Source organism: Peromyscus leucopus, chromosome 6 (assembly GCF_004664715.2).
Source record: "Peromyscus leucopus breed LL Stock chromosome 6, UCI_PerLeu_2.1, whole genome shotgun sequence".
NCBI classification, from domain to species: Eukaryota; Metazoa; Chordata; class Mammalia; order Rodentia; family Cricetidae; genus Peromyscus; species Peromyscus leucopus.
The window spans coordinates 92588688-92604119 of record NC_051068.1 but is presented as its reverse complement, the minus strand read 5'-3'; the positions used below and the strand labels follow the sequence as shown (position 1 = coordinate 92604119).

Sequence of the window (15432 nt, the reverse complement as noted above, 5' to 3'; positions counted from 1 at the left end):
GTCATTGGGAAAAATCTGTGTGAAGTACCCCAAGAGACAGACACAGGCAACAAAATGCACAAATTCTGGAAAAAAACATGATATTCTGAAATTGAATATATCAAATTCATTTTTTTAACTTCATAAATTAAACTCTAAATACTAAATCAGATCTCATTCTTAAAGTACATGCCCATAAATTCACGCATACTCTCATTAAAGAACTTGGCCTGGCAGTGCTCACCTGGAGGACTGGAAGTTCAAACCCAGGAATAGCTACATAGTGAGACACTGTCTCACAACAACAACAACAACAACAAACTCAACAGCAAAATAACACATACACAAACCTAAGCTTTAACAAAATGTCTGAGATTATAAAAGGTATTTTCTGTGATCTGAGCCACAGGGTACTCTGAGTTGATTATAAAATAATACATTTTAAAATATTAGACTGCCAGTCATGCAATATAATTTAGATATGTGAGCTAAATTATTTTGATACATGACTCATAAGTAAAATTGGTACCTAAACGTCATTGGCATCTTACTGTTTTGCAGAGAACAGTATATTTTAGATAACGGAACATAATTTGCACACTGTTCATTTTTCCTTTACAAACTCAGTTAATGAATACACAGAGCACACAGTGACTGTGTCTACACTTCATACACACATCTAGATGGAAAGTGACAAATTTAGGTCATCATCCTGCCATTTGAAAACATTTATCTTGATGACATTAAACATCTGGATGCTTTTAAATACCAAGATGTTGTGTGTCTTGAAAAAAAAAAAAAGCCTGATGACTGCTTGAATCCTGTCCTATCTATTGCATAAAACCTGCATTTGCATGCATGCTCCTCCTACCAGACACATGGAGTTTTCAAATGAATGCAGTAGGCATTATAGGCAGAAGCATCAGGTTTAGATTTTCTGTTATTATTGTTATTAGTGAATGTCTGAACAGCAGAATTGCCTTTTATTTTTCTTTCAGAAAAGAAAAGTGATAATTGTTGTTTCAACGGTGTGAATTGAAAGGTAAAGATTTGGAAAATGAAGGTGCCTTGGTATTTCAGCGTTCATTTACAATGGTACTGGGTGGGAGGGCTACAACACAGGGCAGTGTGTCTCTCAGTTGACTGATAACTCTGAGGTTGCAATGCTATAGAAAACATTCCCTCTCTCATAATATGTCTGAGCATTTCATTCTTTCCTGAATATCCAGTTAGGCCATTCAGATGAAATGACAGGAATTTGAACTTCTAAGGGACAATGCTGATGTCTCGTGTTCAGAGAGATGGTTTGTCATGGCATTGGTAGTAAATGTGGATTCTAAGTTTCTGCTTTTCATTATATTGTAATTTCTCTACATTGTTTAAAAGTGATGGTTTCACTTTTTTCAGCTACATCTTTTTATTCTACTCTAACTGAAGAAAGGCCATTCTTTTATAGGAAACAAGGCAAACATTATCATAAAATAGAATATGTGTCTTGGATATTAGCTTAAAATAAAGATTCACATTCTTTTCAATTCTCTCTACTTTAAATTAATTCCATATATTCGGTAATAGCACTTCTAAGCCTTTTAAATCAAGATTATTTGCAGTCCATACTAGCAAATGGAAATGAATATTGAGATGGGAAAAAGTGGCTGAAAGTTGGAAACTCTCAGAGCTCTAAAGCAATGCCCACAGCATCACACATGGGGGCTCCCAGGAATGTCTTACCTTTGGGATCACTCAGGACAGAACCGAAGGCGCTAATGACCACGTCAGCCTTCAGGCGCACCAACTGCTCTTCATCTTCAACCCAGTTTCCAGTTTCATCTTGCTCAGTCCGAACAAATTGCATTGCCACAATTTTTCCATCTTTGACTATAACGTTCCGTGGGGAAAGGAAAGGCAAAAATTCACATTTTTCTTCCTTGGCGAGCTCCATCTAAAACAAAAGAGTAAGTAAATAAAACTTGAGAAATGTTGACTATCCTATATAATGGGTGATTTTCAAATCAATTTTGCATGGTAAGAGATTAATAGTGTTTGAATTTATATGATGGTATTTGTTTTTTTTTTTTTTTCCACCAAAGCTGAATTTCAGGCAGTAGCTGCTTGCTTGGGGGAGTCTTGAATTTGAAATGTGACAAAGAAATTTGTAGCTCCAGCTGGGAACAATACTCTGTGATAGAGCACTTCAACAGCATGTGTAAGGCCCCGGGTTCATTTTCCAGCACCACCAAAAAGACTTTTCTCAATTCTTATTTATTAAACAATCTATAGTTTTTGATGTGTAATATTCCCATTTGTACTAATATGGACTCCTAACACCTTCCTTTTGCATAATTACCTCTCTTTATAATTACATTAAACATAAAAATATTTTTATTAATTAGCTGCATGTAACTAGACTAGGAAAAATATCAATGAAGTGGAAGAACTAATTTGTGCAAGCACATGACTAGAATAGGAGGTAAGGAAGAAAAGCTGGAAAAGCTTGGAGTAACTGAGGGAAAATCATTCATTCTTTCTTTTATAACAGTACAGTCATGAGAGGCATCAGTGAAAAAAATCAAAGAAAGACCAGTACAGACCTCCTGGAATTCCCTTTTCATTTGTAATTCATCCTATCATCAAATGGGAATTGTTTAGTTTAGGCCTGCATAGGTTGCCCATTCACACAACAGGTTCATATTTCTTTAAGTTGTTGTTTTTTACCCTTTGTTTTAGATGATTCCCAGGCATTTATCAATATATTCTGAACTAGTGTATCTCACAAAAAACAAAATAGTAGAAAATGAGCCACTCCAGAGACCATTCCTATCCCTGTGGAAGGCAGGTGGGCTCTTGGTGGGACCTTACCTGAGCAACATATGAGTTTTGTGAAGGCAAATATTCTCTGAATTGATCAAAATATTAAAAACGGTGTGGTAAACAAGATACGTTCTCTGTATCCCCCTTTGTGCCATTTGTATAATGTAGCACAAGAAACAAACTTATGGCATTTCAAGAACAAGAAATGATACTAATTTTTAATCATATTGTCATACTTGAGTGAATGACAATGCCAAATGTTCACGGGTTTAATAAGTCAATCCAGCATGTGTATTTATAATTGTCCTACTTTCTGGGAAGGGAATAAGTAAAATACATAACTATGCCTCTGGTATTGCAGAGTATGCCTGGTAGATGGCTTTACAACATGTTTTGCACTTTCCTACATTTCTTGTCAATTGCTAATTTGCATCTATTTGAGTACACCGTCTCTTAAGGTATTTAGCAAAGTTGCTGCTAAATTCAGGAAAAAAATTAAAAATTGTTAGCAAATAAAAGAACTTAAGATATTCCTCAGCATCTCTCTCCCATGGATCCCATGTTTAGAGGACCTAAAATCCATGCTTTGATTGTAAACAAACAAACAAACTGGATTCCAATACCTACTCTGATTATATCATGATTTCTAAAGCATGCATTATGGCTCACACTGCTTGTGAGGAATCCAAGATAATGGAGACTCCACCTGTCTGACGACATTCTTTGCAAACAGGTGAAAGGAAACAGAAATGTGTGAGTGAACTCTTTTAAGCTTCATCTCAGGATGAGCCTAGCATGTGTTAGTTCAACTGATCCACAGTTGCTGTTGTAGGCAGCCTCCCCTGTCATGATTTGCTATCAGCTTCTGGGTTCCAGCTCCACCATGGAAGCTGGTAAGAGCTCCAGGTACTATTGAAATGCAGGTACAACAATGAGATGCAGAACTCAGACAAGGGAATTCAGTGTAAGGTGGTGATAATCCATACAAAATAAAACAACATGTAGAAGCTAGAAGTGTACAGTTGAGGTGGTAGCAGGTCCGTTTTATTTCTAAGCCATACCCTTTCACTGGCGTATGACCACATGATTTCTGTATTCTCACATGGTCTTTCATCCTTATATCCATATTCTACAACATCACAATTTTATAATACGACAAGGTTGATAATTTTCTAAATATATTTAGCTTCCTTGATCCCTGCTTGATAGCATGCTTAAGCCTAGCAGCATGAACACTGCCTTTCTAGCAGATTATTCTGAATTCCTATCTCAAACCTGTTGAGATGTGTGAGTAGACTATGGGGTGGTGTCCGTAAATCACACTACACATAGCAATTATTTTGCTATTAAATGCAATTTTATTTGCTTTAAGTCATTTTATATACAAGGGGAGAAATGTTAGGAGAAACTGAGACAATATCATCCTTAACATATGCATTTATTGGGAAAGTGTTCATATAATATTGGGAAGAAAGAGATTGAAATCATGATAAGATTTGTTGTCTTGGGAAATAAGAAAATATGAGGATTATGAAAAGATGGACACATGCAATATATATATATATGTATATATATATATGTATATATATATATATATATATATATATATATATCAGGCAATATATCCTGTCAATGATTTAGGAATATAAAATAGGGATATACATTCACATTTAAAATTACTTTTTTATTTGTTTTATTTTGTGTAACTATGTGTGTGTGTTATATGGGGGTGCATATGTGCCATGGCACCGACATGGAGGGCCAAAGAAAACTTGAATGAGATAGTTCTTCCCTTCTACCATGTGGGTCCTGGAAATCAATCTCTGGGCATCAGATTTGTTGTCACTTGTCTGTATCTGCCAAGTCATCTTGTCAGCCTAATTTCACACTTTAGTAGATCTGCTGATAATTATAAATGATAGTAGTAGGTATTCTTTTCAATACTTAACCTATAAATTTTATGTTCTGACTAAAGATACTTTATGACAGCTACATATGAATAATTACAGAACTTTGCCTCAAACCAACCTTTTCTTTCTTTTGTTGTGCAAAAGGCCAGCACATTGCTATCCATCCTCTTGATTTTACAGACCAAACACCCAGCATAGGTAATTATGAATATGCAAATATTCTATTTTTGCTTTGAAGAATACAAAATCTGAAACACTTATGCTTATAAGCATTCTATATCTGTGCTATAAAACATGTATTTTTATTTCTCCTTTGTAGAGGAGAGACATCATATCAAAAATATATTAAAGGATGACAAAACTTATTTAAGTAATATCCTAATTTGGCTGAAAACAACTTCTGTCTGATTTGCATTTTGTGCAAGGAGAACCAATGTTCTACATGGTGTGAAACAGAACTTCTACTGCATCTGCATGATTCCAAGGACTTGGGCCTGCCTAGGGGAGTGAATAACACTGCCAAGTGTTTAAGGGTTGAACACAGGCACATAGAAAAAGCTGGGGTTGGATGGACTGGTCTCTCTGATGGACAAATGGAAGCAACTCCAAAAACTTAGCATGCTGATTATACACAACTGAGCAGAGAATTAGGGTTATTGCATATCTTTAAATCAAGAAGGCAGGGTTTTGGGTATAGAGGTTATGAAGGAAACAATTTTAGATAATTTAGTAGGAGCAGTACTTGTAGGGGAGCATTTCTCAGACCATAAATATCCAGGGTGAGAAGGCTATAGTAGAGATTTTCTTCATATACTATCAACTTCCACACAAGGACCTGGGGAAGGCTTTGCCATTTCCTTACAGGCTGACTCTGCAGGGGAAGGCTTTGCCATTTCCTTGGAGGCTAACCCTACAGGGGAAGACTTTGCCATTTTCCCATTGGTCTGAGGTTCTGGAGTCCTTGGCATGGCTGACTCAAGTCAACAATACACATTTGCTCAGAACGTTATTCACTCTGGTCTTCCTCTCCTCCATACTCAGTATGACTGTGAGTCATGTTCTAAGACCTGATGACACAAGTATAACAGGAAGTGACAGAGCCAGAGGTCTGGAAGTTGAAGGGATAGAGAGCTTCATCAGAGAGTAAGAGAGTCAAGTCTCCCAGTGAAAATAAATGCAGGAGTACTTCAGACTCATGAAAGACAGGAACCAAGGAATAGGTTTATAAAGCCAGTTCCATAAATGAGTTAATAGAGACTTACTGAATCTAGATAAAGGTCAAATTAGGGACAAAGCAGGTTTCACATGTGGAATAAAGAGACAAAGAACATGCTTTCTAGGGTAGAAAAATAAGTGTTTATTTTACATAACAAATTAAACTACACCACAAAACTCTTTAAATTGAGAAAGGATATATTATTTAAATTCTATCTCCATTGTCCAAGAGTGATATTCAACTAGTCAATGACAGATAATTTCAAACAAATGTACTTTCAGATGAATGCCAGCCAGTATGTTACATTCAAGAGCATTAAGATCAGGCACCATTCTATTTATTTCTGCTCAAAGGACTGGCACACAACAGACTTCAAAAGATTTTTTTTTTTACCAGAATGAGTGATGAATGAATACAAAAGCCTGAAAGATATCCAAATTAAAGAAAATAAAACTAAGTAGTAATAGATCTCAGTGAATGGCTTAAAAAACCCTCCAAGTGTAATCAGATGGATGTGGAGAAGATATACTACTACCTGGTCGTAATCCTACCTTACAGAGTGGAAAAAAAATGGTAATTTCTCTATTGTCAGTTACCATTAGGAAATGATGGATCAGGTTGACCAATTGTCTAACTATGTGTATACTCAAGCATTTGCTATTAATAGAAGTTAGCTTTCTAAGCTAAGTAATTCACAAACACAGTGCTATGTCATTCATACTTGAAGTTTGTTAATGAACATTAATAATCAGGAAGTATGAGAATCTGGTACAAAAATGCAGTTGTCACAGCATATTTATATTTTTTATATTTATATTTTTGGCAGACTTGTATGTATCTGTTAGCTTTCTCATCACTGTGTTCAAAAATCTTGAAAGAATCTTTTATGGAAGGGAAGACTTATTTTAACTCATGCTTTTAGAAGGTTTATTCAATCCACGGTTGTTTGGCCCCATGTGCTTGGGTAGAACACTGTGGTAAAGGATCTTGTGGTAGAAAAAATTTTAAAACTCATGGTGAACAGGGAGCAGACTGGGAGGCAGGGAGTTACAGAGACAGAGAAGCATAGAGACGGATAGACAGAAAAGTGTTCAAGGCAAAAAACTTCACCAGGACCTGACCACAATTGTCTACATCATTTATCTAGACTCATCCTCAGATGTTCACAGAACCCCTCCAAACAGCACTGCCTGCTAAGGACCAAGTGTTTAGCACATGAATCTGAATGGGACATTTCATAGTCAATAAATCACACTATTCTTACATGGGGACAATTGGTACATCCAACAAACATACCAACTTCTCTCCCTCTTATCCTCACAAATAAATACTCAAGGGGATATGGTAGTACACAGCATTAATTTTCCAGTGTTTAAAAACTTAATTCAACAAGTCAGTTTGTCACCTCTTCACACAGTATAAAAAGTAAAAAAAAAAAAAAAAAAAAATCTCGGCTTTGATTTTCACTTCCATATTTAGGAAAGATATGTAGTTGAAGCTAAGTAAAATAAAAATAGTTCACTACAGCATGCAATAATGATAATCATTTTAATGATTAACTTTATGTAATGTGGTGATTTGGTCTGATTAATATTACAGGCATCATACTGCAGAAATTATGAAACAACTTAATTTACTATAATTAAAAGCATGATGTCAACTCATTTTTAGATTGCATATAGGCAAGGTAAGCATAGCTTATAAACCATAACGAGCAGAATCAAAACCAGAATATATTAAATTCTGGAATAACTTCTAATTATGCCAACGTTTAACAAGCAATGTGAAGAAACAATATTCTTTATAAAAAGAAAGCTTGAAGATCAGTGTATTTAACTATCAATCTGATAAGAACAAGAAGACCAAAAAGAAGTTATTTGTAATTAAAATTGCTTAGTAATCTTCCTTGGCCAGTGATAATCTTGGAAAAGATCATATTTCATCACTGTGAAATTGTTGGATATACTACAAATATTTATGGTTACACAGTCCCTTCATGCATAATTCAAACCCAATATTAAGTAGCTCCTATCTACAAAATTGGTATTAGTTGTAATAGGTAACAAATTAATGCTTGCCTTAAAAAAATCTCATATTAACAATTGTTTAGCTTAAACTATTTAGGAGGGCCCCAAGCAGTGGGACTGGGACCTGTCCCTAGTGCATGAGCTGGCTTTTTGGAACCTAGTGCCTACGGTGAGACATTTTGCACAGCCTTGGTGAAGGCAGGAGGGGCTTGGACCTGCCTCAGCTGAATGTACCAGGCTCTGCTGACTCCCCATGGGAGACCATGCCTTGGAGGAAGTGGGAATGGGGCATGGGAGGAGGGAGGACAGGGAAATCTGAGATTGATATGTAAAATGAATAGAAAATCTCTTAATATTTTTTTAAATCTCATATAGTCAAAAAATCAGCAGTCATGCTCAGTATAATAACATGACAAATAATTATCTACTTGGCCATATTTTAGTTGTATTTCTGAACCTTTGTGTATGCTCATCTGTATACTTGCTCATGAAATCCAGATCTAGAAGGATATTATTTATTTTAACTTATCAAAACCCCTGATCTTTGATATATGTTGCCTGCTAAGGACACATCATCTTCTAGTCTTATCATCTTCCTCATTGTCTGCCATGAGTGAGATAATATCTCATCACCCCACCTGTCTTTAGGAAGAATACTGCTAGATAAAGAGAACCAATAGGTTTGAGCCTTATTCTGGAAGACTCCAATTTTGAATATTTTAATTCACCTACCACACCTTACCCCTTGACTTTATGCCTGTTTTTTGTTGTATTTGGAGTTGAAGTCTCATCTAAAGCATAACAATGGAGACTGACTATCCAGAGTGTGGTGTTCTTGCTGACCTAGTCTGCTTATGCTCTGTGCTAAACCCATATGTTACATAAAGGTAAATAGATGGGCCTAGATGTTCAGAAACCTAACATTTAGTTTGTCAAGAATATTCATAATGTATAAATACAGTGACTCTGATCAAATATGGGTTGTGCCATATATGTAGTAAGTTACATGTTGTGACACTAATTACTTGCATATAACTCCCAATATCTGGTGATCTTCAACTAAATGACTTGGCATATGTGTTCATTCTCTCTCCCCCCCCGTGTATGTGTGTATATGTGTATGTATCTGTATTGTGTGTGTCTCCTTTCTCATATACACAGACACACCATATACATATACATATACATATACATATACATATACATATACAATAATTATACTCCATGTTTCAAAATGGACATCAAAGGATAGGGTAGAAAATATGCTACTCAAGCTAAATTTGAAATTAATCTGAATAATAATCAAGAAACAGTCTAGTGAGAATGAGCTGGCTGTGAGAGAATTCTGGAATGGACTCTCCTCTCTCTCTCTCTCTCTCTCTCTCTCTCTCTCTCTCTCTCTCTCTCTCTCTCATGACCAGTCTGGAAGAAAGAAGGAAGCTCATCTCTACAGCAAATGAGATGTGTTGAAATTCCCTTATAAACATTCTCCTGGAAAACAAACCCAGTGATTTAAAATGAGGGCATCATTATCTATGACATGTATTGGGCAGGGTATTCCTCCTAGAAAATGAGGGAGCACAGAGCTTTGCAATCACATATGCTCTGTAACTAAGTAAAAAAAAAAAAATGAGATCTTTTGTGTGAAAGGTGCAACTATTCACACTTTTTAGAGTCAGCTTGACCTGAATTAAAACAAATAGTGATACTGCAAGATGAGACCTGTTAGTGATAATGCACGTCTTCTTGATCATCTGACACCTTCTCTTTACTTCTACCCACCAAATTAGTAATAAACCTTGAAACAAAATACTACCAGTCATGCTAGTTTTATTTTAAAATCTAATCACCTAGTTATTTTAGTTATCAAAGGGATAAAAGAGGATAAAGGAACCGAGTAAATTCTAGTTACTTACATGCACTTTTATACTCCTTATTTTATTGGACAACTTTTATCTATTTTATAATTTTAAAATATATTTTATTTATTCTTTGAAAATGATATACATGTATACAATGTATTTTGATCACATCCAACTTAAGTCCCTGACTTCTCTAAGCTCAGAGATTCTGCCTCAACAATGCCTCCATCCAAAATTTATGTTTTCTTTATTTTTAATAACTGACAGTACAATTAATGCTATCCATGTGCCCATGGGTAGGCAGCCATCTAACATAGTAGGTGCCCCACTTCTGAAGAAAACTGACCCTCCTTCTCTCAGCAGCCACAAACTGCAAATAGTTATTCCACAAGGGATGACATCTTTTGGGCTTCTCCCTCATTCATAATGGCATTTTGGCTGCTCGCCTTATAATTTTTGGTACACAAGGTAACAGTGCATGAGTAATAGAAGGCACTACATTTTAAAATCTAGACTCTAGTGGCTTGATCTACAATCAGTAAGTCATAATGTATAGGCCATTCTTTCTTAAAACTCTTCAAAATGCAAGCATTTTGTACACAACGAAGTATTACTCCACATGAGAGCTGTGTTAAACCTTGGGTAAATACAGTAGTCCCTTACCTGACTCCCTGACTAGCTGGATTGGGTCACTCTTGAGTTGCAATACCCAGAACTGCAATGTAAGGAATTATTAAGAGGATGTAAAGTGACTTTGCACAGATGTCATCAAATACATCACTTCTAGGAAGAAAGGAATATTTTACACTATTCATTTATGATTGATGACATTTCTTTAAACCTGACTAGATCTCACTGTTCTTCATCTCGGATTTAGCTAGAGTAAAGCATGACTTACTGCTATTGTAATATTTCACAAAAAAAAAGCTGTTCCTATATTACTAGGTGTCTTGGAGGTATCTTTTTCAACCTGGAAATGACTAAATATTAAATTCTTGCATAAATTGCAATACTGTCTTCTTCCATAAAATGTCAGTCTTTACTTTTTCTGATATATTTTCATTAAATTTAATGTTTTAATATATTGCTTCATCATGTTTTCTGGCTTCAGTTATTATTATTATTATTATTATTATTATTATTATTATTTTTTAATCCTCAGTTAACTTTTAAGAGCGAGGAAGCAAATACATCTATGCTACCTGATGGCTTGTTTGCTCTCAGCTGCTTCTCTTCATTTTATACATCTCAGAGACTATCCTAGAAAATGGCGATGCCCAAAATGGTCCGGATCAATAAACAAACAAGATAACCACTGACAGGTGAGCCTAATCTAGATAGCTACTCAATAGAGATCTTTTTTTTTGTAAATTATTTTAGGTTGTGGCAATCTGTCATTTAAAAGTAATCATCACATATGTAATGGGAGAAAATGAAATATTACAGTTAAAAGTAAAATGATAATTGATCTGAAACATATCTAAAATATTTTTTGAGGTGTGTAAATGTATAGTATATACATTTTGAATATTTTTTTTTTTTTTTTTTTTCGAGACGGGTTTTTGTGTAGCTTTGCGTTTCTGAATCTTTGAACAGCTCTGAATCACAAGATTGCTCTTCGATGCTATTAAAGCGCCACACGCCCGTTGAATATTACACTGAATCAAAATATTCTTAAAAGGTTAAGATACTTTTAATATATTTATTTAACACCGGCCACTGACTTGCTAATTTGAAGTGAAAACTACTCTATATTTGGAGTCAAATAATGAACTGAATAAAACAACCAATGGAAGGAACCTGCGTTTTCATTTGTGAGATTAGCATAAAGAAATAACAACCTTGTGTGGTGTTAGAATAACAGAAAGCCAAGAGGCCATAAAAGGCCTTGAAATTAAAGTGAATTAATGAGAAAACAAATGAAACCTTCAAAAAAAAACCTATCTTCAGGGAAGGCCTTGATAGTTATGATACCTTAAAACAAAACAAAACAAGACTTGTAAAAATGATGAAGAGAAGTTAGTAGTATGACTGAAATCCCAGCTACTTATGAAGGCAATACTTTTTCACAAGTTGAAGATCTGCTTGACTTACACAAAGAACCAAGCCTACCTTTGGTGGATTAGGAAGACCTTGTCTCAAAATCAAATTAATGAAAGGGGGTATATATGTAGCTTAGATGTAAAGTGCTTGTGTAGACTGCTGAAGACTTTAGGCTAAATTTTCAGTACCACAATAAAAATATGAAAATTTTTACACTTATCTTTGTGTGTTTTTCTTTCACTACTCTTCTTTGGGTGCTATATACAGATTAAAATTATAGTAATTCAAGAAATGTGGAAATTGTCTATGGTTGTATTCCCCAGAAGAGTGAGGCAGGAGGATTAATTGGCCTGGCCTGGATACACAGTAAGTTCAAGGATAGTCTAAACTACAGTGTAAGGTCTTTTTTTTTCAAATAAGTGAATGAATAATAAAATGACTTTTTAAGATTTCCATCTTAGAAGACAAAGTAAAAATATTAAAGAGCTGAGGAAAATATGATTAAGTGCAGGGGGCTTCTAAAATAAATACAGAAATAGCCACTATTTAGTAGGACACATTCTCTCTTTGCATATATCTATATCCATATATTGTGGTAATGTATTATTTGTGCTGAAATGTGGTGATATTTTATTTGTACTTCAATAAATAAAGTTTGCCTGGAGATCAGAGGAAATAGCAAGCAATCTTAAGTAAACAAAGAAGTCAGGCAGCAGTAACACACACCCTTAATTCTGTCACTTAGCAGGCAGGATCTCTGTGTGTTCAAGGCCAGACTAGGGAAGATAGCCAAGTGTGGTGACACATGCCTTTAATCCCAGTACCAACCATAGAGTTCTGGAGACCTATACAGACATGAAATGATAGAGCTGGCCAGGAAGATGAAGTGATGTAGCTAGACAGAGAGCAAATCAGATGGCAGAACAGCAAGGCAATAAAGGCTTGAGTAACTCGCACTTGGAAGCTGCTGTGTTGGTGTTGGTGAGGTAAGGTTAGCTGTGGCTTTCCCTATTTCTCTGATCTCTCAGGTTTTCACCCCTATATTTGGCTCCATGTTTTTTATTTAATAAGATCATTTAGAAATTCATCTACAAATGGTACCAAAACATGGGGCAAGAATTTCCACCCAAAAACTGAGAAAGCTTTAAAAAAGGGTTGTAAAATGGAGCTAAGAGCAGCTTCCTCGTTGTGTCTCTCAGGAAAGCTGTGATACAGAGAGGCCGAGACCCCTGGGCTTGAGCTACAGTATGGGGGTTCTGAATCTGCCTTTGTACAGAAAGCCATCTATAAGCTGCACAACATGGTACGTGGTGGATATAGCTTTTGCTAATACAGACAGGAAAAAAAAAAAAAAGGTTTCTGAACTACACGCTTGTTGATAGAGGTATAAACCCATTGCTTTCAAGAGCTGGTGGTATGCATGGTTCTCCCAGAGCTGATGATAAATATAGTTCCTCCATGTTGGAATGCTGAGGTGGGTGGAGCCAGCAGTCAAAGCTGCCATTTCAGTCCTAGTGGTACTGCAGTTTAAAGCCATAGAGTCACAAAAAGACAGATTTAGATGGCATAAACCCTAAACAGTTTACATTGTGTGTAAAAATGTACATAGGCTTGGAAGAAAGAGGAAAAGGAGCATATGTAGGTATATAAAGAAACAGATAGTTTTAAAAACAACGTCTTAAAAGAGACAGTAAAAATAATAGAAAAAATAAGCTATATAAAGATGGAAATCACACAGAGAGTTTCAGAGTGACATTTGATTGTAAAAGTTGCTGAGTTAAATCAATATGTATATTTTAAAGGTATCTTGACTTCAAAATTTTGATCTAAGGATATGTTGCTTTGGAAAGGAGGCTCTGCTTTTGTTTCCACAGGAAGCAAGAGGTTATGGATTTGTTAAGATGGATCAGATTTGATCAAGCCAGATCTGAACCTTAACAGATGGTACCTATCAAAAAAGGTTATAGCTGGTCTTCCTAGGACTTGACCATTATCTCGAATTTTCTCAGGATATCCATAAGACTACTAGGACACCTATCAGAGGAAGTGACCTAGAACACTATGCCCACATTCCCAAAAAATGGATTATGAATGTTTGTCTTTGTTTAGATAGTTGGTTACAAAGTGTTATTAGTCATAGTCAATCTCTTTCTAAAAGAAGAAAGGGGCATATGATATAGATATATAGGATATAGATATGATAGGATAAAAGGGTAGGTGACTGATTCTACTTTTAAATAGCAACAACTTGCTTAAAATATTTTATATTTCTATAGATTTTAGTTTATTGCAAATTTAAAGTTAATTTTGTCATACTATATATATGTGTATATATATATATATTTCTACTCTTGTTTAAGGTATTGAGTTTATGGAACTCATTTAAAATTGTAATGTATTATTAAGAAATAGATTAATAATTAGTAATATATGATAATCACACTTATGTTAGTTAAGTTTTCTAGGTATACATATATATTTCATTTAGGGAGGTAATCTTCAAACACTTTAAAGACCTACAGAATATGACATTTCAAATGTTTTTAAAATTTGGACTTTTCTGGACAATGAGACACATCTGCTCCTGGCAGCACCAACTACTTCAAGGAGAATAATGGGCATTGAATGAACTCATTATGGAGTTTGCTTTCTTTGTGGCAAAAGGTAGCCACTGGGCAAAAAAGTGCCCTTGTGTCAACTGATTAAGAGTATGTTGTAAAAACTGGACACTCAGGACCCATAGGAAGATGACCACTGAACTTTGCAAGGCAAGATGGTTCTTCAGGTTCCTGCTTCATAGAGGAGACTGCCAGACATTCTACAGGACACAGAAAAGCTACTGAGAGACTCTAGGCCTATATGCTGAAGATGGATGCCCCAATGTTGCAGATGAACTTTGAGTGACTATCCAGGCAGCCAGCTGTCTCTGCCATTCTAGATTCTTGGAAGTTGCTTACAAAGTACTTCCTATTTACTTAGGTAATATCATATCCCTCTGGGGTCTTTGATGTAGTCAAAGACTATAGCTATAGTTATTGTTTTCCTTGGTTGTGGTAAGAGAAAAGGTAGATATAAAACTTTAGACTCAAAAATATGAGATAGATGATAAAACATTTTCTTTAATTTTGCCAAATACAAATTGACTAGATATTGTTAACTGTAATTCTTGCTTGATAACTGTTTTGTTATATGTAATTTTACTATGTTGAAATCAAAACCTTTCTTTTAAATAGAAAGAAAAGGGGAAATGATGGGTGATATCACTCTGCAGGCTGTGAATGTATTGCTCTTATTGACTGATAAATAAAATGCTGATTGGCCAGTAGCCAGGCAGGAAGTATTGATGGGATAAGCAGATAAGGAGAATTCTGGGAAGAGGAAGGTTGAGTCAGGAGTTGCCAGTTAGACACAAATGTGAAGGCAGAACTGAAAAAATGTACCAGGCCACGTGGATAAACATAAATAAGAATTATTGGTTAATTTAAGTGTCAGAACTAGTCAGTAATAAGCTTGAGCTAATGGCCATACAGTCTGTAAATAATATAAGCATCTGTGTGTTTACTTGGGTCTGAGCGACTGTGGGA

General features: G+C 35.3%; 1 protein-coding gene across 2 annotated transcripts in view; it reads right to left on the bottom strand.

Annotated features, from left to right (window-relative positions):
* Dpyd (dihydropyrimidine dehydrogenase) overlaps positions 1 to 15432 on the bottom strand; it is an 847112-nt gene that overhangs the window by 487423 nt on the left and 344257 nt on the right. For both annotated transcript variants that reach the window (XM_028880091.2, XM_028880092.2), the window contains one exon: positions 1711 to 1921. In XM_028880091.2, coding sequence (XP_028735924.1) covers positions 1711 to 1921 — 211 coding nt within the window. The remainder of the gene's footprint in view (positions 1 to 1710; positions 1922 to 15432) is intronic.